This window comes from Falco biarmicus, unplaced genomic scaffold (genome assembly GCF_023638135.1).
Source record: "Falco biarmicus isolate bFalBia1 unplaced genomic scaffold, bFalBia1.pri scaffold_27, whole genome shotgun sequence".
In the NCBI taxonomy this organism is placed as follows: Eukaryota; Metazoa; Chordata; class Aves; order Falconiformes; family Falconidae; genus Falco; species Falco biarmicus.
The window spans coordinates 3,535,778-3,559,155 of NW_026611833.1; the positions used below are offsets into that span (position 1 = coordinate 3,535,778).

At 54.9% G+C, this 23,378-nt stretch overlaps 2 protein-coding genes across 2 annotated transcripts; both read right to left on the minus strand.

Moving 5' to 3' along the window:
• Positions 1 to 3,123: 3,123 nt before the first annotated feature.
• Positions 3,124 to 4,107, minus strand: LOC130143399 (olfactory receptor 14C36-like). Its single transcript, XM_056326085.1, has one exon. The coding sequence runs from the start codon at positions 4,060 to 4,062 to the stop codon at positions 3,124 to 3,126; it is 939 nt and encodes a 312-aa protein (XP_056182060.1). The 5' UTR covers positions 4,063 to 4,107.
• Positions 4,108 to 12,354: 8,247 nt separating this feature from the next.
• LOC130143400 (olfactory receptor 14C36-like) lies at positions 12,355 to 13,290 on the minus strand. Its single transcript, XM_056326086.1, has one exon. The coding sequence runs from the start codon at positions 13,288 to 13,290 to the stop codon at positions 12,355 to 12,357; it is 936 nt and encodes a 311-aa protein (XP_056182061.1).
• Between the last annotated feature and the right edge of the window lie 10,088 nt (positions 13,291 to 23,378).

Here is a 23,378-nt window from a genome sequence, read left to right on the forward strand (position 1 = left end):
GAGACCCACTGGGTTTCACTCTTTTGCTGGGTGGTTTATTCCTTGGCGAGGGGCTGCTGAACTGGGGAAGGCAGTGACAAAGAGATCCACAGGAAAGGAAGAGATGGCCAAGGACACTGCAGATGCCATAAACTGCACTCTGTACGGCAGAGACAATGGCCGTACGCAAGGGGACAACCCTTGGGTTCTCTTGGTGACTTCCAGCCTTGCCCGTGCCCTTTGCCTTCCATCTCACGTTGCCCTACGCTGTCCCACGGCTGCTGCTTTTCCCCGGCAGGCCGCAGGCACCCATCTGGCTTCCCCACCGTGCTCTCACCCTGCCCTTGCCGCACATGCACTGATGTCTGCCCACCCTCACACGCTGTGCCTGCAAACACACAGACATGGACTGATCTCATACTCCTTCTGGGCGACGTCTCCCACCACGGCACAAGCCCCTGAGTGACATTTCCTCCTCCTGACCTCCAGTCTCCACTTTCCCAGCTGCACTGGGTGGCAGTGCTTCTCCCTCCTGCTCTTCCCTACCTCCAAGGAAAGCTCCACCACCTGGGAAACCACCCTTCAGGCGGGCATCCCGACCCGTCACCCTCCTTGTGGCCTTTCCCCTGACCATGCCACGGCCTCACCGCGCTCTTCCAAGGCTGCGAGCCTTTCAGCTTCTCGCATAGACACGAGCAAGCCGTGTGCCTGCTGCGGTGCAGTCATGTCCTCAGGCAGCAGCGATGTGACAAGCAAGAAAGAAGCCCCTTGGTTCTGCTGGCCTGCCCGAGACACGGGCAGATGGAGCTTAACAGCACGTGTCCCAGCCATGAGTCAGGGGCTGCCCTACGCGCTGTGTCAGGCAGAGGTGACCTCACCGCCCCTTTCCCAGGCACATTGCTGCTGGTGGCCTGTCCCCTCCGCAGGCAGAACTGGCCTCACTGCCCCCGTCACAGCCATTGGCTTCCTGCTGGAATGTGAGTCCCTGAGACACAACTGACCACGAGATACCGTCCTCAGCCGTCACCCTCCCCGTGGCCCAGCACCCAGCAGATGAAGGGAAGCTTCTCTCAGCCAATTTATCTCATGGATTTCCTACCTACCATTTGGGTGGAAGAACAGTCCTCAGGGGAACTGCTTTGTTTCTACTGGACCATGTATCGTCTCTGCTTCTGCGCCTCTGTTTTCCCTTCTTCCCCCTGCTATCCCATCCCAGCTGAGCTCTCCAGGGAAGTGAGTCAATGAGTCCTAGAATATCTCAGGTTGGGAGAGGCCCCTGTAAATGCCCTTGTCCAGCTGTCCTGCTCAAGGCAGGGTGAACTGGTTGGCATCTCTCAAGGGCTCTGCCCACTTTGGCATCATCCACAGAAGGGTCTGGAAAGCCACTTTGTCAACTTGTACTGGGAGACAATAAAGACATTCAACACAGCTGGCCCAACTGCTTGCACTGGAAGATGCCACTAGTCAGTGGCCACCAGGAGGACTTGACCACTGGTGACATTTGGTCTTGAGCCCCTGTGGCGTATGATGCACCGACTCTGGGAGAGGATCGAAGGCACGAAGACACTCAAAGACACCTCGAAGACACTTTATTAATCAATAATCAAGCAAGCCTTTTATACCTTTGCAGGGGGCCGACGTGTCAGCCTGTAACTGTGCTCAGCAATTTTCCACTCTGGGCTCTTTTTTTATTACAGACACAGCAGCTCAGCAACTCCCTTTATCTACAAGGCCACAAGCTCTGCAGACCACTCCCTAGCTTCAAGTTTCTCCTCTTGCTCCCATGGCTTCCTTCCAACAGGCATAACTGTGTCTCTCTCCCAAGGTCGGGTTTCGCTCCCTGACGCTGTTGAGCTAGCTCGAGAGATAGCCACAAGCCCCCAGCCAACTTCCCCCCACAGTATCCTCCATTTCTTCACTCCAGAAGTCACCCATCTGCCTATACAGAAAGTGCAGGAGAAAAAGTCAAAACCCTTGCAAAGGTCCAGGTACAAACCATCCCCTTCTTGCCTCAATACGTATGGGTGCAGCAACCCCTTTGATGTCCCACAGTTACCTGGAAATGGCTGCAGGAGTATTTCCACCGTCATTTCCCCAGACACTACGGTGAGGATGACCAGCCTGTATTTCTCCCAGTTGTCCTTCTTGCTTTTCCTGAACAAAGGCTGGATGTCTGCCGTTTCCCAGGACCCCAGAACCTCCCTGATTGCTCGGACACATTTGAGGGCACCATCCAGAAAGGGTGCCGTGATCAGACCAAGGCACTTGCAATGAGCCTGCCCAAGGCGGGTGAGATGAATCTCCCTGGGACAGTGGCCTTTGTTCCTGCAGTCACACACAGGAACGGCCAGGCGCTGGGAGGTGTCCCCACCTCAGCTGGCCTCATGCACTGCTGCCGTGGTTGAACCCCAGCCTCACGCGCACAGGGGTGCTCAGAGGCACGAGCCCGTCCCTGGCACGTGCGGAGGCAGAGCACTGCAGCAGGCACAGTGACTGCCTGGCCTCCTGCTGCCCCTGCCAGAGGCTGGCAGCACCTCAGCCCGGGGGTGTCGCGCCCTGCTCGGCACCTCGCGGAGATGGCCCTCGTCATGAGCAACGGGCACGGGGACCTCGGTTCAAGGAAGCACGTTGCAGTGCTGCATTCAGGTGGTCTCCACAAGTCCAGAACATATTATGGAGGCCAGCACCGTCACAGAGTGCCCGTTGCCTGCCCCTGCCTGCGCTCACAGGACTGCCACGCAGCACGGCGGTGACCAAGCTGCCAGAGCACTCAGGCCTTACACCAAGGCAGGGGGTCAGAAGGAGAGTGTGGAAGTGGAAGGAGGACAGCACTGGAGAGCCAAGGGCTGGTGTTCCCTGGTACTGCTGCCATGCCAGGAACCTTTTCCCCTCCGTCTGTGGACACAGGAACAGTCCCTGCAGCTCCAGAAAGGCCTTGGAAGGAAGAATCCCAGCAAAAATAAAGTTGCCTAATGGCCCTTTGGCTTTGTTAGATGAAGAGAGAGCAGGGCACCTTCAGAAAAGAAAATCACAGAAGGAATTAGAATGGGGATGACAACTTTATCAGAACAGAAATACCACAAGTAACTACAAAAAATTCAGAAGACAGTCAGGGTCTGTGATGAACTACATTATAAATGCTATTCATAATTTTATTCCTTCAGAACATCCAGTTATCATTTTGCACATTGCACCCTTCAGCTCCTGGTTCCTCATGCTGTAGATGAGGGGGTTCAGTGCTGGAGGCACCACTGAGTACAGAACTGACACCACCAGGTCCAGGGATGGGGAGGAGATGGAGGGGGGCTTCAGGTGGGCAAACATGGCAGTGCTGAGAAAGAGGGAGACCACGGCCAGGTGAGGGAGGCACGTGGAAAAGGCTTTGTGCCGTCCCTGCTCAGAGGGGATCCTCAGCACAGCCCTGAAGATCTGAACGTAGGACAGAATAATGAAAACAAAACATCCACAGGCTAAACAGGAACTAATCACAATAAGCCCCACTTCCCTGAGGTAGGTGTGTGAGCAGGAGAGCTTGAGGATCTGTGGGATTTCACAGAAGAACTGTCCCAGGACATTGCCGTGGCAGAGCGGCAGTGAAAAAGTATTGGCCGTGTGCAGCGCAGCATAGAGAACATCACTACCCCAGACAACAGCTGCCATGTGGACACAAGCTCTGCTGCCCAGCAGGGTCCCGTAGTGCAGGGGCTGGCAGATGGCCACGGAGCGGTCATAGGCCATGACGGTGAGGAGAGAACACTCTGCTGAAAGGAAAAAGACAATCAGGAAGAGCTGTGCAGCACATCCTGAGTAGGAGATGTCCCTGGTGTCCCAGAGGGAGTTGGCCATGGCTTTGGGGAGAGTGGTGGAGATGGAGCCCAGGTCGAGGAGGGAGAGGTTGAGGAGGAAGAAGTACATGGGGGTGTGCAGGTGGTGGTCACATACTACAGCAGTGATGATGAGGCCATTGGCCATGAGGGCAGCCAGGTAGATGCCCAGGGAGAGCCAGAAGTGCAAGAGTTGCAGCTCCCGCGTGTCTGCCAATGCCAGGAGGAGGAAGTGGGTGATGGAGCTGCTGTTGGACATCTGCTGCCTCCGGGCATATGGTCCTGTCACAGGAGAAAAAGACAGCGATAATTTAGGGGAGACTTCTGCAAGCAAAATCAAAGCCATTTCCCACAGACTATCCCCCCGTCACACACAGACATCCCTCTCTTTTCTCGGAGACCTTCCTGCAGCTGTGTGGCTGCAGCCCTGCTTGGTGCTGGCCGTGTGGGTGATGAAGAGCAGGGCATCTGCCCACGGGCTCTTGACCAGCCAGCCCCACTCTGCAGCAGTGGGTGGGGGCAGGGACCAGTCCTGGTGTTTAACTTTGTCCTCTGAAACCAGTGCCAACGCAGAAGGGCTGGTCAGCGTCTGCAGCGCCAAAGCTAAGGAACGGGAAGGGTGAAGGCATTGTAAGAGAGCTTTAGTTTTTTTCACAGCTCCCCCCCATCTCTCCTGTTGAGTATTTTCAGATGTCAGAAAAGCAGAGCATTTTTGCTGCCCTCCGGTGGAACAGAGTGAGGTCTGTGAGGCAAGAGGATTGCCTGTGGGTGAGTGCCCAGTGAGGGGAGGTGGTCTGTCCTTCTGGTTCCCAGTTTCTGTGGGCTTGCACCTTCCTGAGATGAATGGTGGCCACACTCCCATGTTACCCTGAAATACCACAAGGCACTGCTGAGAACGGTCTGACCCACCACAGACCAGTAAAGGTTGTAGACTTTCATCAGAACTCAGCATCCCACCCACAGCAAAGGATACACAGCTCATTTCACCCACCCCAGCAGTGTTTTCTCCATCACAGAAACTCTACGCATCTACGTGGGGCTTTCAGATCGCTAATGGGTGCGAGGGGACAGGTTTCCATTCTGGAGGGCAACGCACTGCTTGGAAGGGAACTTCAAGGAGGTAGCCAAGTGCCCTAACAAGAGCATCAGGTTCAGGGAGAACCAGCCCATTGCCCAGCCCCACATAGGGCATTGCCCACAGCCCCACGGGTGAGAGGAAAGCTGGGACACTTGTTCCCATGGACACAGCTGCAGGAGAGGACCCACAAGGTCAGAGTGTGACTCTGCAGCTGAAACACCCATCCCCAGAGAGCCTGACAGCAAGAGCTAGAGAATAAAACTAACCCAAAACGGCAGAGAAAGAAGTAAAATTGCACTGATGGTCTAGGTAAGAGTGTCCAGGGCGAGCGAGCCAGGCACTGAGGGCAGCGTTGCCCTTGCCCAGCTCTGCTCGCCACCTCCCACACACCAACACTGCCGGGCAGCTGCTCTCAGCCCCTGTGCTCTGCAGAGCGACCGGGGCACGTGGCTGCAGAGCTGCACCGCGGCTCTGCTGGAGCTCTGGCTGCAGAGGGGGTGGCTCACGCCTCGGGACCCCCAGCCCTGAGGGCAGAGGCTTTTCTGGGGGGAGAGCAGCCAGGGGGATGCCTCAGAGAAAGGGGTCTGCACTGCACATGGTCAGAGAGAGCTTTCTGATTCTCCCTTCAACAACAATTCTGTCTGAAGTTTCCTATCAGTCCTTGCAATATCCTGGATGTCAGGAGACTTTCCTTGTGGGAGGTATCTCCCTGTGCCAGGTCTTTCCCTGTCAGTGCTCACAGACCACATCTCTGCCTCTGTGCACTGGCCCCCCACAAACGTGCCTCTCTGAAGGGCACTGGCTGGGCACGGGGTCCTGTCCGCAGGGGGAAAAGGGCAGCTCAGAACGACCCTGATGGCTCCAGCAAAGGTGCTGCTGCTGCTGTTCATAGGCGGAGGAGTGGCTGAGGGCACTTCAGGAGGCTCCTGGCAGACCTCCTCATCACTCAGAGTTACAGCTGGCAGTCTCAGGGACATCTTCAAACTCGAGCTCTCCATTAACATTTCCGCCTTCCCTCTCCTGCCCCCAACAACAGAAAACTGAAAACACAGATTGAGGAGAGCCCTGGATTTATCATAGCAATCCCTGCGCTGACCTTCGATACAAAAAGTCTCATCCAGACATATTCTGAGGGTAACCTATACTTGTAAGCAGCGCTCACCCTTGCAGCACGCTCTCAACAGCAGAGAGATCCTTCCCTATCAGGGCTCAGTCCATACGCCCCCAGAGCTGCACGGGAGCCCCCCGGCAGGCTGAGAGCTGCCCCTGGCAGGCGGCAGAGCCCCTGCCCCAGCACACAGCCCCCTGGGCTGCAGGGACCCTGCTGGCAAGGACAGCCCTGGGCACCCCTGCCTGCACAGCCACCTTCACAGCCCTGCAGCCGGCCCTGGCACAAGGCAGCCCACATGCCCTGGCCCTCCCACGCTGCAGCAGGGAAGCCCTGCTCTGCAGCACACTGGCCTCCTCCACAGCACAAGGCTCCCACACGGTCCCACAGGCTGGGGGGGCCCCAGCTGCTGCAGACCCGGCTGGGAACTGCAGAGGCATTGCCCTGCAGCCACACACTTACCGGCTCCAGGGCTCTGCAGATTTCTCCAGCAGGGAGCTCTCAGCAGCCCCCCACCAAGGGCTGCTTTTGAGCTCTCCCTGCCTCCCTCCTCTGCCCCTCTGGGCTCCCTCCAGCTGTCCCTGGGGCTGCAGGGGAACCTGCTGGGCAGCACGATGAGGCAATCCCTCATGGGCCTTGCCTCACCTGGGGGGACACACTTATTTCCAGCAGTGGCAATTCTCTTAATAGAAAAAGTTTTGTGCAGGAGTATCAACTTTTGTTAACGCATTACTAGAGAGGACACCAGGAAGACTGCAGCAAAGGACCCAAGTACTCCTAAAAGAGTGTGTGTGCATGTGTGTGTCTGGTGGTTCTGCAGGCAGGGGCAGGGAGGATGTCTTCAGTGCTTCAGTAAGCCCTGCAGAGCCCATTTCAGCACTTCATTGCACAGTCCGAGGGCTCAAGACTCAGCTCTCCCTTGCCCAGGCCATGTCTCTGCTCTGAAGCAAAGCCTTTGCACCCCCGGGCTCGGGGACACTTGGTACCAGGTTGCCTTATGGCCAGGCAGAGCTGGGCTGGTGCCACAGCTGGGGGGCTTCAGCCCAGATGTGCAGCAGGGCCCTCAGCCAGGGGCCCACGCAGAGGCAGCTGCAGCCCGTCCTGTTGCAGACAGAGCTGTGACCCTGAGGGAACCAAGTGCCAAGGCAGGTGGCAGAGCTCAGCACAGCTGCTCGGCAAGGACAGCAGCCTCCAACAGCCCAGGCATCCACCACGCGGTTTAGACCGGTGAGGCAATTCCAGGGCACCCGAAGGAGCGTTCCCTCCTTCTGCACAGGCCACAGCCTGCCAGTGTATGACCTGGGGCCTGCACTCTGCTGCTCTCCTGCCTCACTCCCCTGGGAGATGAGACTCCACCATTTCTTTGCTCCTAGTACCAAGGTGGACACGAATGATGCAGGGTTTCAGATCCAGGGGAGCATCGCAGCTGCTGGCCCATCTGGCAGCTGTGCTAGAACGCTGATGCAAAGAACCTGCAGACACCTAAAGGAGCATTGTCACTGTGCTGCCCTGTGGCTGTCAGCGGGCGGTTACTTGACCACTGGCTTGCAGGATCCCACCAAGCCTCTGTCTCGCTGCTCCCCTCCTTCTTCACTCACCTCGATGTCTGTAGGGCTGTTCTCTCACATCATTCTCACTCCTCTCCCTTTCTGCTTTGTCCTTTGAGAGACCAGCCTGAGGGGTCTTGCCATACAGGTTAGCCTATGGCAGTAAGGTCTCCCAATCGCCTCCTGATACCTAAGCTCCCAGAAGTCCAAAAGAGACACCTCTCACTTCAGGACAGCCCACCTTCAGGAGCTGGGTGGCTGCAGGCTGCGCTCCAGAAGGGCACAACTCTCCGGTGGCATCGCTGTGTGATCAGGGAGCCCCATGGAGAAGACACCCCAGGAATGCTGCTGGGTAGCTGTGCACAGGCAGCTGCAATGTGCCCTCTGTGTCCCTGGCTGCAGGGGCAGAGCGGAGATCCTTCTCAGGTATGATGAGGCAGCATGAGGAGTTTGCAGATCGGTACTTGGAAACTGGCTGCCTCTGCTCTCAGCAGCGTCCAGTTCCTTCTCTGGGAAGCATTGGGGGTGACAGTCCTGCAGGTCAAGGAGCTGCCAGCACAGGGCAGCTGAAACCAGGGCGGGTGGACAGACTGGCTGTCCTCAGTCCGCACAAAGGGACTGTCTCTTTGCCTCTCAGGGCCCACCTGATGGCACCTGCAGTGCAGCAGGAATGGCAGTGCCAAAACCACTCCTCAGCTGTGGTGGGGCAACCGGAACAAAATACACAGAGAAAAATCCCCTCAACTCCGCTCCATAGTTGGGTGAACACGGGGTGGCAATGCTGTGAAGCCCTTTGATGCCCTGAGTGTATTTAATCCTACATCACGCCACGTTCCTATTTCGCTACTGCTGTAGGGAAGGACTGACTCCTGCAGAGCCCACAGCAGAGTCTCCTACTCCCTGGAGCACCCTCAGCAAAAACCAACTCATGAGAGATCTACTAAAGGTCTTCGGGAAAGCAGAGAGGCCTTTTCATTGGGGTTCCTCTGAGAAATATGTTAGGTTTTGCTCAGCAAAGTCTTGCCTAACTCTTTTCCCTCTCAGACAATCTCTGTGCCAGGAGGCACCAGATGCCAAGTGGCTACCCCTTAACCCAGTTCCTCCTCCTGGCATTGGCAGACACGCGGGAGCTGCAGGTCTTGCACTTCTGGCTCTCCTGGGCATCTCCCTGGCTGCCCTCATGGCCAACAGCCTCATCATCACCACTGTACTGTGCGATCACCTCCTCCGCACCCCCATGTGCTTCATCCTCATAACCTCTCCCTCCTCGACCTGGGCTCCATCCCCACCATTCTCCCCAAAGCCACGCTCAGTTTCCTGTACGACCAGAGCCATCTCTTACTGAGGATTTGCTGCCCAGCACTTACTGATTCTCTTTTTCATTTCAGCAGAGTATTTTCTTCTCACTGTGATGGCTTATGACTGCTTATGAGATTTGCCATCTACCTCGCCAACCTGACAGCCTGCAGTTGTGCGTGAGGAGCTCCACAGTGGATGTCATTTCCCTCAGCTTTACAAAACTCTGGCCATGGTCTCCCTCAGTGTTGTTCTGCCCAAGTGAGGCCATGACACTCTGGGTGCGAACAGAAAGAGATGAGTAAAACACCAGCTGGATGGTCAGGCTGAGAGAGCAGTGGGGAAGGGCTCACACCCCACCTGGAGGCCACTGGGACATACTGGGGCAGTGTGGGCAGCACAGGGGACTCTCCTGATTACAGTTTAAGAGCTGTACACATGACCCAGTGGAGGCAACTCTCACAGTGTCTGTCGGTGGCACCAAACTGAGAGGAGCATCCCTGTGCCCTAGGGATGCTGTGGAGGGGAACCCTGGCAGGTGGGGTGGCCGCCCTGGCAGGAGCTGCACAGATGCAGGACGGACCAAGGGCAGAGCCTGCACCTCCCTCGCATGGACTAACACCCTGCAGGACCTGCCTGGCTGGGCAGTGTCTGTGCAGAAAAGGCCCTGGTGGTGCTGGGGGACAGAAGGCAAAACACAATCCCAGCCCGTGACCTGGTAGCAGAGGCAGCCAGCAGGGCCCTGGAGCGTACGAAGAGGTGCCTTGCCAAGAGAGTGAGGGAAGTGATTGTGTCCCCACGCTCATCCCTCGTTAGACCCCCTGTCCGTGACTGTGTTCATTTTTGGGCCCTGACTGTGGAGGGAAGCGGGGAGGGAGCGGCTGGGTGGCTGCTGGGCTTTTGGCCAGAGACAAGCCTTGACAGCAAGGAAGATGTGTATAATTCGGAGGGAGTTGAGGAAGGAAGGGAGGCAACAGAAAGTCCCCAGGACTTGGAGGGCCACGGTTTCATATCTTTGGCAAACCCCATTCAGAATATGCTGGGAAGTGATGCTGACATTCCGAACCAACAAGGTCCATGGGCAGGCAAAGCTGTGCCTGTTGTTGTGACCCTAAGGAGACCCACACGCCTCTCTAAGGTGACCCGCACACCTACGGCATAGATCATGCTGGGGCTGAATCTCCTGCCTGGCTTCAATGGCCCCCCGAAGCCATGGACAAAGCTTTGGGTGGAGGCCCCAGGTGAGGCTGGTCAGGGCCAGGAAGGCCTAGGGATGCTCTCAGGGCCCTGCCCCCATGGGATCCCACCTGCCAGTGCCCTCAGCAGGCCAGGTTTTACTACCCTCATCTCCCAGGGCTGTGCTCTGCTGCTCTCCTTCCCCACTTACCTGGGCATCAAGGACACCACAATTTCATAATCACTACAATCAAGACTGGCACTGCTATTCACATCCCTGAGCATCTTGACCTCTTTGTGGAGACCCAGGTCCAGGTGAGCATCAGAGTGGGCAACCTGTTTGGTCTGAGGAACTTGCCCACAAGCCCCTGGACTTCTGGCATCCTTGCTTACCTGTCCTGTGAACACCAAGGAGACTGATTCCCCCAGAATAAACCAGACTATCTCACCCATTGTTTCTCCTGCCATAGTATCTCACAATCCAAACATATTTTTTTAATTGGCAATAAATTAATCTTTGCCAAGGCAACACATCTCTGGACATGAAAAGAATCATTAAGAGATCTCTTTTTCTTTATCTTTGGCCATGAGCATTGCTGGTTTATTTTCTTCCTTTGTCCTGTTGAGTCAGTGCAGCGAATGAGCAGCTGAATGTTTGTCTCACCACTGGCCCAGGTTAACCCACCACAGGACCACATCAGGACTGCTGAGCCCACAGTGGGGCTCCCAGCAGATGAAAGACCCTGACACATCACAGCAAGTCCTGCAGAGGCCAGAAGGATGGTTAGGACCTGGAGCATATTATGGGCAAAGGGAGGCTGAGAGAGCAAGAGTATTATTTGAGAAATTGTTCTGAATGAAAGACTGGAGCGCTGGACCCAGGCCAGCTGGTGGGATCTCAATCAATATTTGTTAGAACACCATGCCATGAGAACATGATCTTGTTGGAGGTGTCTGACAATGGCCTTCCCTGAGAGACCAATGTGGCAAGAGCTATGGGACTTGTGTGTAACAAGTGTCAGTAGGAAAGTGGCTCCCTTTATATTTAGAAATGGTGATGGAGTTGGGTATCACTGGGCAACGGAGGAGGACAGAGGTGGCCATGCAGCAGTGGTCCCTAATGAGGGCTGGGGTATATGACCAGGCTTGGAAATGAGCAGTGTTTGGGAATTTGTGGGGAAAATTTCCCTTCTGCAGCTTTCTGAGGGTGTGCAGGGAACACGGCACAGATCTGGCCCCTCAGTCCCGCTCCTTTGGTGCCTTGCTTGCTTCACCATGACCCCTGGGTCTGCACCAGGACACCCTGCTGTGTGCCCCCACCCTGCACACCCACACAGCTGAGCTCGCACTGGTGTTTCCCTCTCCCTGGCCCCTCCCAGCCCAGCCCCCCCCCAGCTCTGCCCACCTCCCCTGCCCTCTCCCCAGCCCAGGCAGACACAGCAGCCCACGCGGGGCTGGCCCCATGCAAGTGCCCACCCAAAGGGGGCTGCAGAGCTCTGGGCACTCACCCCATGGCCATAGACCATCACAAGGGCACAGGAGATGCTGGTGGGCAGAGAGGGGTCTCCTCCTGCCAGTCAGCCCCAGGGCTGGCACCAGCCATGGCATGAGGACACAGAGGCCATTGCCTCCCTCTGTCTGCTGCTCCTCTCTCACAGGGACCCTGCTTGCCCACTCCTGGCAGCCCCTCGGGGCCAGTCCCTGTCCCCAGCACCAGGCTGCTGGCCTGGGGGCTCCCCAGGCACCTCCTGCTGCACCAGGGACACAGCAGCCTGCCCCAGCTGGGGCATCCACAGAGACACCTGCTCTTGCCCAGGGATGTGGTCTCAGGCATGGCCCTGAGCAGGCGGTGCTGCTGTGCAGGGCAGCGGTGCCTGAAAGCCCAGGGAGATGGTCCCAGGCACATCCCTCTTGGTCACCCACCATTCCCATGGGCACTGGGCCCCCACACGCCAAGGCTCAACACAGGCCCATGCCCTAACGCGTTGCCCCATGCCCTCCTCCCCTGAGCCATGGGGAACCCAAGCCCAGCAGCATGGTCTTCTGGGGGCAATTCCTGCAGCCTGTTCCTGAGCTCAGCTTTGGAAGAAGAGACCAACCTCCAGATATAGGCATTGAAAAAACCCTCCCTTTTATTACTGAGATGTGACACAGGAGTATATATGTACCATCCTCCCTGGCGCATGTACAAAGGCCTCTGGGTCAGGGAGGCTGGGTTCGTGCTTTTGGGGAAGTGGAGTGAGGAAATACATTGAAGTAAAACCATGATTGTCATAGATGGAATGTTAAACACACATTATGTCCTATACGTGACTTGAAAATACCTTGTAAAGAGCCACAGTCAGTTCATTGCCACTGAGAGACACCTGACTGCATCAGCTTCTTCAGTGCGTCCTTCAGCTCCTGGTTCCTCATGCTGTAGATGAGGGGGTTCACTGCTGGAGGCACCAACGAGTACAGGACTGAGACCGCCAAGTCCAGAGATTTGGCGGAGACGGAGGGGGGTTTCAGGCAGGCAAATGTGCCAGTGCTGAGAAAGAGGGAGACCACGGCCAGGTGAGGGAGGCACGTGGAAAAGGCTTTGTGCCGTCCCTGCTCAGAGGGGATCCTCAGCACAGCCCTGAAGATCTGAACGTAGGACAGCATGATGGAAACAAAACAGTCAAATGCTATGAAGGCACTAACCACAATAAGCCCCACTTCCCTGAGGTAGGTGTGTGAGCAGGAGAGCTTGAGGATCTGTGGGATTTCACAGAAGAACTGTCCCAGGGCATTGCCGTGGCAGAGCGGCAGTGAAAAAGTATTGGCCGTGTGCAGCGCAGCATAGAGAACATCACTACCCCAGACAACAGCTGCCATGTGGACACAAGCTCTGCTGCCCAGCAGGGTCCCGTAGTGCAGGGGCTGGCAGATGGCCACGGAGCGGTCATAGGCCATGACAGTGAGGAGAAAATACTCAGTTGAAATGAAAAATAAAAAGAGAAAAGCTTGGGCAGCACATCCTGCATAGGAGATGGCCCTGGTTTCCCACAGGGAATTGGCCATGGCTTTGGGGACAATGGTAGAAATGGAGCCCAGGTCAAGAAGGGACAGGTTGAGGAGGAAGAAGTACATGGGGGTGTGGAGATGTTTGTCACACACTACGGTGGTGATGATGAGTCCGTTGCCCAGGACGGCAGCCAGGTAGATGCCCAGGAAGAGCCAGAAGTGCAAGAGCTGCAGCTCCCGCGTGTCTGCCAATGCCAGGAGGAGGAACTGGGTGATGGAGCTGCTGTTAGACATCTTCTGTTTCTGAACACAGGGACCTGTTGAAGGACAAAAGGCAGGGACAATTTAGGAGAGACTTCTTTGAGCCAAGTGAAAGCCGTTTCTCCTAGATGCGCCCCCGCTGCCCCATGTCCCCCCTCTGCCGTTCCTAGGAGAGCTCCCTTCCGAGCCGTGGCTGGAGCTGTGCTGAGTGCTGGCCGAGTGTGCTGTGAGGAGCAGGGGCTGTGCCCGCTGGCTGCCCAGCAGTGAGCCCTGCTCTGCAGCAGGGGCTTCATGGGAACCCTGGGGGCAGGGGCCAGTCCTGGCCTTGCACTGGCTCAGCCCAAACTGCTCCCAGCGCAGAAGGGCCTGTCAGCATCGGCTCTGCCCGTGCTGAGCAACGGCCATGGCCAGTCAGGTCAGGAGGGCTTTGTGCCGTGCTCAGGGAGAGCAGAGTGAGTGCTGAGAGGCAAGGGCACTGTCTGTGCCTGAGGGCAGAGGCAGGGACTCTGGTGAGTCCCTCCAGCTCCTTCTCAGCTGCCCCGCACTTGCAGCTTTCTGTGATAGAGTCCAATTACACTGACATGTGTCCTGGTTTAACCCTGGCTGGAAATTATGTACCACAGGGATGCTCACTTACTCCCCCCTCACCCATAGGTATGAGGAGAGGAATCAGAAAGGAATGTAAATCTTGAAGTTTGAGGCGAGAAAAAAATCACAAATGCAGTAGAATAAAAATGAAATTACAATAACAATAATGAGAATGACAGTTATAATGAGAGGGAGGTAGTCGGGGGTAATAAAATCCAACAAGAAAGAAAGAAGGAAGGAAGGAAGGAAGGAAGGAAGGAAGGAAGGAAGGAAGGAAGGAAGGAAGGAAGGAAGGAAGGAAGGAAGGAAGGAAGGAGGGAAGGAAGGAAGGAGGGAAGGAAGGAAGGAGGGAAGGAAGGAAGGAGGGAAGCAAGGAAGGAGGGAAGGAAGGAAGGAGGGAAGGAAGGAAGGAGGGAAGAATGGAAGAAAGAAACAAAGAAGGAAAGAAACAAGGAGGAAGGAAAGAAGCAAAGAGAAAAAGAGAGAAAGAAATGAAGAAAGAAAGAAAGGAAGAAAGGAAGAAAGGAAGCAGGGAAGACAGTGATACACAATACAGCTGCTCATCACCCACTGACTGATGCCCAGCCAGTCCCCAGCATCGACTGGCAGACCCCAGCAACCCCCACCAAGTTTATATACTGAGCATGAACATGTTGCATCACCTATAAACAACCAAAAATATCAGTGCATTTTCAAAATTGTTCTCAAAAGTCCTTCCCACTTAGATGAAAATTAACTCTATCCCAGCCACAACCAGGACACTTTGTTACCCTAAAAAGCAAGCAGACACTGCTGAAGAGCAGAGGGATCCACTACAGAGCACAGAATGGCTCGCCCTTTCTCAAAGTCTCAGCACCCCCCTTTCTAGCCAGGGACACCCATGGTCACAGTGTGCCCTGGAAGCAGCGTGCAGCTTGGGTGGACACCCCAAGCAGGTGACCGAGGGTCCTGATTACGGTAATTGTTAAAGGAGAGCCAGCTCCTTCCCCAGCATCACACACTGCATTGCCCACAGCTTCACAGATTAGAGGAAACCTGGGACACCTCCTTGCTGTGCTCACATCGGCACAGGAGGACTCACAGGGTCTGTGCCTGAGCCTGCAGCTGAAACTCCCATTCCAACCGAGCCGGTCAGTTATCCCAAAATCATCTGAGCAAAGCCAGGAGAGAGACAGATGGGCACACTGGAATGCCTTTCCCTTCTCAAGCCCTGCACAGCACCTCCCAGACCAGAGCAATGCAGGACAGCCACGCTCAACGCCTGCAGCTGTCCCTGCCAGCAGCTCTTTCTCTGGCCCCACGGCTCTTCCCTGCCAGCGCTCACAGAGCCCAGCTCAGCCCCTGTGTGCCCAGCTCTGCCCTGCAGCCGCTCTCTGCCTGCAGGCCTGAAAGAACAGCTCCCCCAGAGCCTGAGGGAAAAGGAGAGCTGATGCTGCTTTGATCTGGATGCTGCTGCAGAGGGAAGGCACTTGCTGACCTTCCTCATAAACATCACTGTGATGCTCTGAGAGTCTCTGCCCCTGCTCTGACCTACACAGTTCAGATTCCATTCCTACCAAGATGAGCAAGATAAAAATGGAAGCAGAGATTCAGGCAAGAAGAGACTCCAGCAGAAAACCCCTGCCGTGAATGTGCTCATGAGAAGTCGCCTTGGAAATGATGTGGGCATGAGCAGAAGCTGCGAGCAGCCCTGACCAATGCAGTACCCACGCAACAGCACGAGAACATTGCCCTGACAGGGTTTGCTCCTTCCACCCCCACCTTCTGCCCGCAGCCGCACGGGAGCTCCCAGCAGGCTGAGAGCTGCCCCTGGCAGGCAGCAGAGCCCCTGCCCCAGCACACAGCCCCCTGGGCTGCAGGGACCCTGCTGGCAAGGACAGCCCTGGGCACCCCTGCCTGCACAGCCACCTTCACAGCCCTGCAGCCGGCCCTGGCACAAGGCAGCCCACATGCCCTGGCCCTCCCACGCTGCAGCAGGGAAGCCCTGCTCTGCAGCACACTGGCCTCCTCCACAGCACAAGGCTCCCACACGGTCCCACAGGCTGGGGGGGCCCCAGCTGCTGCAGACCCGGCTAGGAACTGCAGAGGCATTGCCCTGCAGCCACACACTTACCGGCTCCAGGGCTCTGCAGATTTCTCCAGCAGGGAGCTCTCAGCAGCCCCCCACCAAGGGCTGCTTTTGAGCTCTCCCTGCCTCCCTCCTCTGCCCCTCTGGGCTCCCTCCAGCTGTCCCTGGGGCTGCAGGGGAACCTGCTGGGCAGCACGATGAGGCAATCCCTCACAGGCCTTGCCTCTCCTGGGGGGACACACTTATTTCCAGCAGTGGCAATTCTCTTAATAGAAAAAGTTTTGTGCAGGAGTATCAACTTTTGTTAACGCATTACTAGAGAGGACACCAGGAAGACTGCAGCAAAGGACCCAAGTACTCCTAAAAGAGTGTGTGTGCATGTGTGTGTCTGGTGGTTCTGCAGGCAGGGCGGGGAGGATGTCTTCAGTGCTTCAGTAAGCCCTGCAGAGCCCATTTCAGCACTTCATTGCACAGTCCGAGGGCTCAAGACTCAGCTCTCCCTTGCCCAGGCCATGTCTCTGCTCTGAAGCAAAGCCTTTGCACCCCCGGGCTCGGGGACACTTGGTACCAGGTTGCCTCATGGCCAGGCAGAGCTGGGCTGGTGCCACAGCTGGGGGGCTTCAGCCCAGATGTGCAGCAGGGCCCTCAGCCAGGGGCCCACGCAGAGGCAGCTGCAGCCCGTCCTGTTGCAGACAGAGCTGTGACCCTGAGGGAACCAAGTGCCAAGGCAGGTGGCAGAGCTCAGCACAGCTGCTCGGCAAGGACAGCAGCCTCCAACAGCCCAGGCATCCACCACGCGGTTTAGACCGGTGAGGCAATTCCAGGGCACCCGAAGGAGCGTTCCCTCCTTCTGCACAGGCCACAGCCTGCCAGTGTGTGACCTGGGGCCTGCACTCTGCTGCTCTCCTGCCTCACTCCCCTGGGAGATGAGACTCCACCATTGCTTTGCTCCTAGTACCAAGGTGGACACGAATGATGCAGGGTTTCAGATCCAGGGGAGCATCACAGCTGCTGGCCCATCTGGCAGCTGTGCTAGAACGCTGATGCAAAGAACCTGCAGACACCTAAACGTGCATTGTCACTGTGCTGCCCTGTGGCTGTCAGCGGGCGGTTACTTGACCACCGGCTTGCAGGATCCCACCAAGCCTCTGTCTCGCTGCTCCCCTCCTTCTTCACTCACCTCGATGTCTGTAGGGCTGTTCTCTCACATCATTCTCACTCCCCTCCCTTTCTGCTTTGTCCTTTCTGCCATAGGGTATCACAGAGGTGCCACTAGAATTGCTTATTGGCTCAGGTTTGGGCAGGGGCTGGTCCATTTTGGAGTCAAATGAAAGTGGCTGTTATGGCCATGGAGTCAGCTCTGGATCTCTTCTTACCTTTGCCAGCCTACAAACACCTCCAAACCACTCCCAAACCCTTGCCATGTAAACCCACAGGATCTCTAAATTCCCCAATATGATGTGAGGTTATTGATCCTAAGGCTTCCTCACGCTGCTTAAATAAGACTTTTCCCTTTCCTCTCCCTGATTTAGGTTATTTCAGAGCAGTTACCCTGAAGCACACCTGTGTCACCAGGGCCAAGCTCAGACATGTAACTACAAAAATAATAATGGGTACCAAGAGCCCAAGGTCACACGCAAGCAAAATGTTTTGCTGCAGAGCATTCTGGGGTGGTGGGCAGAGGTCACTGTGAAGGTGAAATGAGATGTCCCTAAGGAGAGCAATCCATGCTGTCCTTGGGACCAGAGACACGCAGGGCTGGACTGTGCAGTGCTGCAGGAGAAGGCATTGCTGCCAGTGATGCCTCTGTAGCCCCAGTGGACATGTGGTTCCAGTGAACCTTATACCCAGAAAGGACAAGGTGCTTTTGATTGTGTCCTTGACCATGGACATCCCGTGATGCAGGGACACTTTGAAAATCATTGGTCTGTTTCTCTATTGCCTCACCACAGGGGTGACTTTCAACAGTGCTGGCTAACTGGGGAGGCCCAAGAAGGCTGAATGTTAGTCACGTGCTGCCCACCTACAAGAAGGGCAGGAGGGAGGATCGGGATAACTACAGGCCTGTCAACCTGATCTTAGTGCCAGGGAAGGTTGTGGAGCTGATCATCCTGAGCGCCACCACACAGGAGGTGCAGGAAAACCAGAAGGTCAGGACCAGCCAGTATGGATGTATGAAAGGCAGGTCCTTTGTGAGGAATCTGATCTCCTGCTGGGACAAGGTGACCTGCCTAGTGGATGAGGGAAAGGCTGTGGATGCTGTCTACCTGGACCTTAGGAAAGCCTTTTGGCTCCATCTCCCACTGCATTCTCATGGAGAAACTGGCTGCTCATGGCTTCGGTGGGTGTTCTCCACGCTGGGTTCGAGCTGGCTGGACAGCCAAGCCCCAAGAGGGGGAGTAAATGGAGTGAATTCGGGTGACGACGGCCCATAAGGAGTGGTGTTGCCCAGGGCTCTGTGCTGGAGCCAGTCCTGTTTCAGATCTTCATCAGTGATCTGGCTTGAGTGCACCCTCAGTGAGTTTGTGTACAACATCAAGTGGGGTAGCAGTGCTGATGTCCTTGAGGGCATGAAGGCTCTGCAGAGGGATCTGCACGGGTTGGATCATTTGGATGAGTCCAGTTGTATGAAGTTCAACCAGGAGAAGTGCCAGTTCTGTACGTGGGTCACAACAGCCCCCCACAACGCTACAGGCTTGGGCCAGAGTGGCTGGAAGGCAGCCTGGTGGGGAAGTACCCTGAGGGTGCGGGTTGACAGATGGTTGAGCATGAGCCAGCAGTGTGCCCGGGTGGCCAAGAAGGCCCATATCATCGTGTCTGCTATCAGAAACAGTGTGGCCAGCAGGACCAGGGCAGTGATGGACCCCCTGTACTCGGCACTGCTGAAGCCACACCTTGAACACTGTGTTTCCATTTTGGGCCCCTCACTTCAACAGTAATGTTGAGGTGTTTTAGTATGTCCAGAGAAGGGCAACAAAGGTGGTGAAGGGTCTGGAGCCCTGCACTGTTGAAGAGCACCTGAGGGGACTTAGGTTGTACAGTGTGGAGAAGAGGAACCACAGGGGGGATCTTTCTGCCTGAAAGGATGTTGTAGACTTGAAAGGTTGGGTTGTAGACCTGAAAGGTGGGGTAGGTCTCTTCTCCCAGGTAAGAAGTGACAGAACAAGAGGAATATGCCTCAATTTACACCAAGAGAGCTTTAGATTGGATATGAGGAAAAACATCTTCACTGCAAGGATGGTCAGGCATTGGAACAGGCTGTCCAGGGAGCTGGGGGAATCAGCAGCCCTGGAGGTGTTTCAAAAGTACATAGATGCAGTGCTTCGGGACATGATTTAGTGATGGGATTGGCCGTCCTGTGGTAACGGTTGGATTTGATTATCATTAAGGTCTTTTTCAACCTAAATGATACTCTGTTCCTATGCTTCTATGATATTGCAAGCCTACCTAGACCAGTTACTGAGCAAGTTGCTCTAGCTGACCCTGCCTCAGTTGGAGGGCTGGATTCGACGATCTCCAGCGGTCAGACCAACCTGGAAAAAAAAGCCATATATATGAAAGATCATATATCATGTGTATGTCAACACAACTGCGGAAGTTCATGTGAAGAATGTTTCTCCACTCAAATGGCTTGTGGGAAATGCATTTGAAAAATCTGAAAGAAACAAGGCTGCTTTTCTGTGGCCAGGTCATGGGTTAGAATGAGGGTGACAGAGGGGTGTGTTATGAGGAGGACAGCTGATTCTCAGGAACTCCTCATGCAGGAGGACATGCCTGGCTGTGAAGGGGCCTGTGAGGTCAGTTCTGTCTCTGGAGGTGACAGGCCAGCATCAGGAACGTGGCTGGGACAGTCCCTCTGCCAAGGGACCCCATAGGCCCCATCCAGGAGAAGGGCTGGGGTACAGGCTGTCATGTCCATTTTGCCTGTGGACATGAGAGGACAGCAGCAGGCATGTGGCTTGGTCACGTCTCTGGGAGAAGCTAAAAGGCCAGCAGCAGCCATGTGGTTTAGAAGACCATGTGGAGGTGACTTCACTTTTTTGAGGGGAAAGACCACCAAAAATAGCTATTGAGTTATGTTCCCTGCTTGGAAGGCAGTTCCTGAGGTGGTAAAGCCTTTCTGGGTAGTGGGAAGAAAGAGGAGAGGGGAAAAGATTTCACAAAGTGTAATGTTGCAAATGGAGAGTGGCTATCGGGAGGAAGAACTGTCACTGCAAGGGTCCTGCTGCGGTGCCAGAGCTCAGCCAGAGGGAGCCTGGATCAGCCCATGGTTTGTGTTTCAAGGAACAGCCGGTGAGAGTGGAGGTACCTCAGCGAAGGTATGGCAATGTTGGGGTGAGAGCAAGGCAGGGCAGCGAGATGGTGCCTACAGCCTGCAGGGCAACAGGGGCAGGGCTCCAACCATGTAGGACAGCCTGTGGTGGAGAGGGCAAAGGGTGCTGTCAAGGCTGGAAGGCACCAGTAGAACACAGGTCTGTGTCCCCTTGGCTGTGGCAGCTGTCTCTGCCTCTGAGGGTCATGTCAAGACATGATGTCCTCACGGCACGGGGGCATCATTGCCTCCTTGCAGCCCCATGGGGAAGCTGGAAGTTGCTGTGCCATTGCTGTCCTTCACTGGGCATTGGATGCCCACCTTCCATGGTCCCCAGGAAGAGCCCTGAGCCCTCTGTGAGGGACAGCACCGACCTCCCCACAGGCTGCAGGTCACGGCTTGGCCTTTCTGCTTCATCAAGCAAGCCAAGGCTTTGCTCAGCAGCAGAGCTGCCTGCACAGCGCCTTTGCCTTCCTGCACTCACAGCCCCCAAGGACGGGCTCTAACAAGGCCATGGGGCGGCTTTCTCAGCCATGGCCCTCAGTGGGGCCCATTAACGCTTCCAGGGACTGTGGGCTTTGCTCCGGACTTGGTGTTCTTGAGAGGTTTCTTCAGGCTCCTCTGAACACCTGAAGTCCAGAGCACCACAGACACCCTGGGCTCATGACGAGGGAGAACGCCCTGACGAGCCCTGTCTCCTCCATCAGGGACATCTGGTCTTCAAGTTTGGCTCCTACACTTAATGAGATAAGTTTCAGCTGTACAGTGAAAGAGAAAGGCAGGTAATGAGCACTTTGGGGAAAGGATAGAAGGCTTTTCCAATTACTATTGATGCACAGTGTCTCCTGAGGAGGTGCGGACAAGTAGGAAAAGCAGTCCCTGGAGCTAATCACTGCGTGGACAGCCTTGCTCCCCAGCTCTCCAGCCTCAATATTTTTGTCTTCAGCCCCATGAGACTTACATCACTTTACATCAGATCTTCAACCAACTCTGCAGCTGAATATAGCAAATTCTTGGCAGTAATTATTGCCTGCTTTTCTTAGAGAACAGGGTGTAAGCAGGAATAAAAGAGGGATTAATTATCGTGTGTGTGTGGGGGGGGGGGGAGTGGGATAGAAATTAATAAATAAAAAATACATTTCTCAGCTGTATAATTGTTAGTTCAAGCAAATCCCCATGAGGTCTATTGCCACTACTGAAGAGTTGCCCATAGGGAATATTAGAGACACTACTGAAAGACAGTCCAAATTTTCCTCTCTGAACCTTAAAGCAGAAGCTACATAGGTAAAATGGATTGGAGCGATCAAAGAGAAAGAGGAGAAAGGTATCTGGAGATGAACTTCTTAATCCATAGCTGTAAATCAGGAAACCAGGACGTCAGGCTATTCCAAATGTCTTCAATTTCATAGAAGGTGCAAACTTTCTGGAACTCACAACAAATAATAGGATGTGTCCAAATTTTTTTTACACATATATCTGTAGAATTTCTCCCACTTTGATCTACGTATATGCAACAACTGGTATTAAGAACAGCACAGACTCTGCCTTCAGACACCACCTTCATATCTAACGCCATTCCATTTTGCACAGCTATAGGGGCTATTTCTCACACTTCTTCCTGCAAAGCCTTCATGGCACCTGCAGGGTCCTTGGCCATCTCTTCCATTGCTGTGCATCTCTTTATCACTGCCTTCTCCAATTCAGGAACCGCTGACCAAGGAGTAACCGAGGCCACAAGCAGGCTGATGATCTGGGCTATCATTATGACACCCATTACATCTGAGAAGCTCATAGGAGGCACGTGGCCATGAAGGCGAGTTTGAGGTCCCTGGAGTCTCCAGTTTCCTTGGGGGATTGGCCATCAGCAGCCCAGCTGGTTATGGCTGCAGTAAGAAAGGCACTTGGACTCTGAGACAAAGTGTCATTTCAATTGGCCTTGGCTAGAGCCAACTCTCTACACACAGAGACAATCGTGTCAGCTGTATGCCGTCCCTTCCGAGGCCGGGAACACGGAGTTTCCAGCGTTGGGAGAGTGGTGCAGCAAGTGGTGCAGATCCTGCCTGCAGAAGGCTTATCCCACACTGCTCCTGTCAGCTCTTGAAGTGTTTTCTGCCAGGGAAACCCATTCTAGTCATCACTTCTCGTGTTCTAAGAGGAGATGTTCACTTGGGAGTTGGTAACTGCAGCCTCAGACAAAGGTAAGGGCGTGCGGTTGGCCATTCACCAGCAGCTTCCTGCAGATTTCTTCTTCCAATATGGCTTGTTCTGCAACCCAGGGACACACTCAGCACAGCTCAGCCTGAAGGCCAAGAGGTACATGGAGCACAGCACAGGCCTGCTCAGGTTTCCTGTGACACTCATCACTAACTCCTCCATGTGCAAAGGGCTTCTGCTCAGATTCTCTCAACCTCCTGATGAAGGTTAGAAGGAGAACGACATCTCCTTTAGACCGCTAGAGAAAGGGAACTTTACTTGAAGGCCTTGGTTGAAGGGAAACTGGAAGATGATCTGCAGGAGCGGGCTGGAAATCAGGACCATGCGTGGCAATCAGTTAGCTGAAGGGAATGTGCTCGAGCTTGTAGGTCACTAACCCTGGGAAGACAAGGAGTGTGAATAGACACAAAAACTAACATGATGAGCCATGCTGAGAGAGCACAGGGGAGTGGGGGACGGATGCCGTGAAGGAAGGGTAACACCTTGCTGTTAATTGCTGGTAGTTAACCACCAGTCGGGGATTGCCTAGTATGCAAGGCTTAGCTTCAGGAACCAATCTGTTTAAAACGCGCAGCTTCAGGAACCAACTGTTTAAAACGTGCAGCTTCAAGAACCAATCTTTTTAAAACGCGCAGCTTCTGAAAGTGTATATAAACTCGTGCTTCTGTACAATAAATTGGCATTTGCTTGTATCAACCTGCGTCCCGTCTCTCCATCGCAGCAATGATCCCTGACCAACATGGCACAAATGCTTTGCTGGACTTGTTTTGAACAAAAGACAAGGCAGGAATGGTGAAAAATGTGGACAGCACCTTTCTGTCAAGTATGGGTGACACTGGTAAAGTAGAAATCAAGAGCAAGTCAACAAGACAAACTGTAGCAGGGCTGAGTAGAGAGGAAAGATCACCTCCACCAACCCTTGGGCAGTGCTCTTCCTAA

Excerpts from the sequence above, each read along its gene's own strand:
- LOC130143399 (XM_056326085.1), bottom strand. The coding sequence starts at position 4,062 with ATGTCCAACAGCAGCTCCATCACCCACTTCCTCCTCCTGGCATTGGCA.
- LOC130143400 (XM_056326086.1), bottom strand. The coding sequence starts at position 13,290 with ATGTCTAACAGCAGCTCCATCACCCAGTTCCTCCTCCTGGCATTGGCA.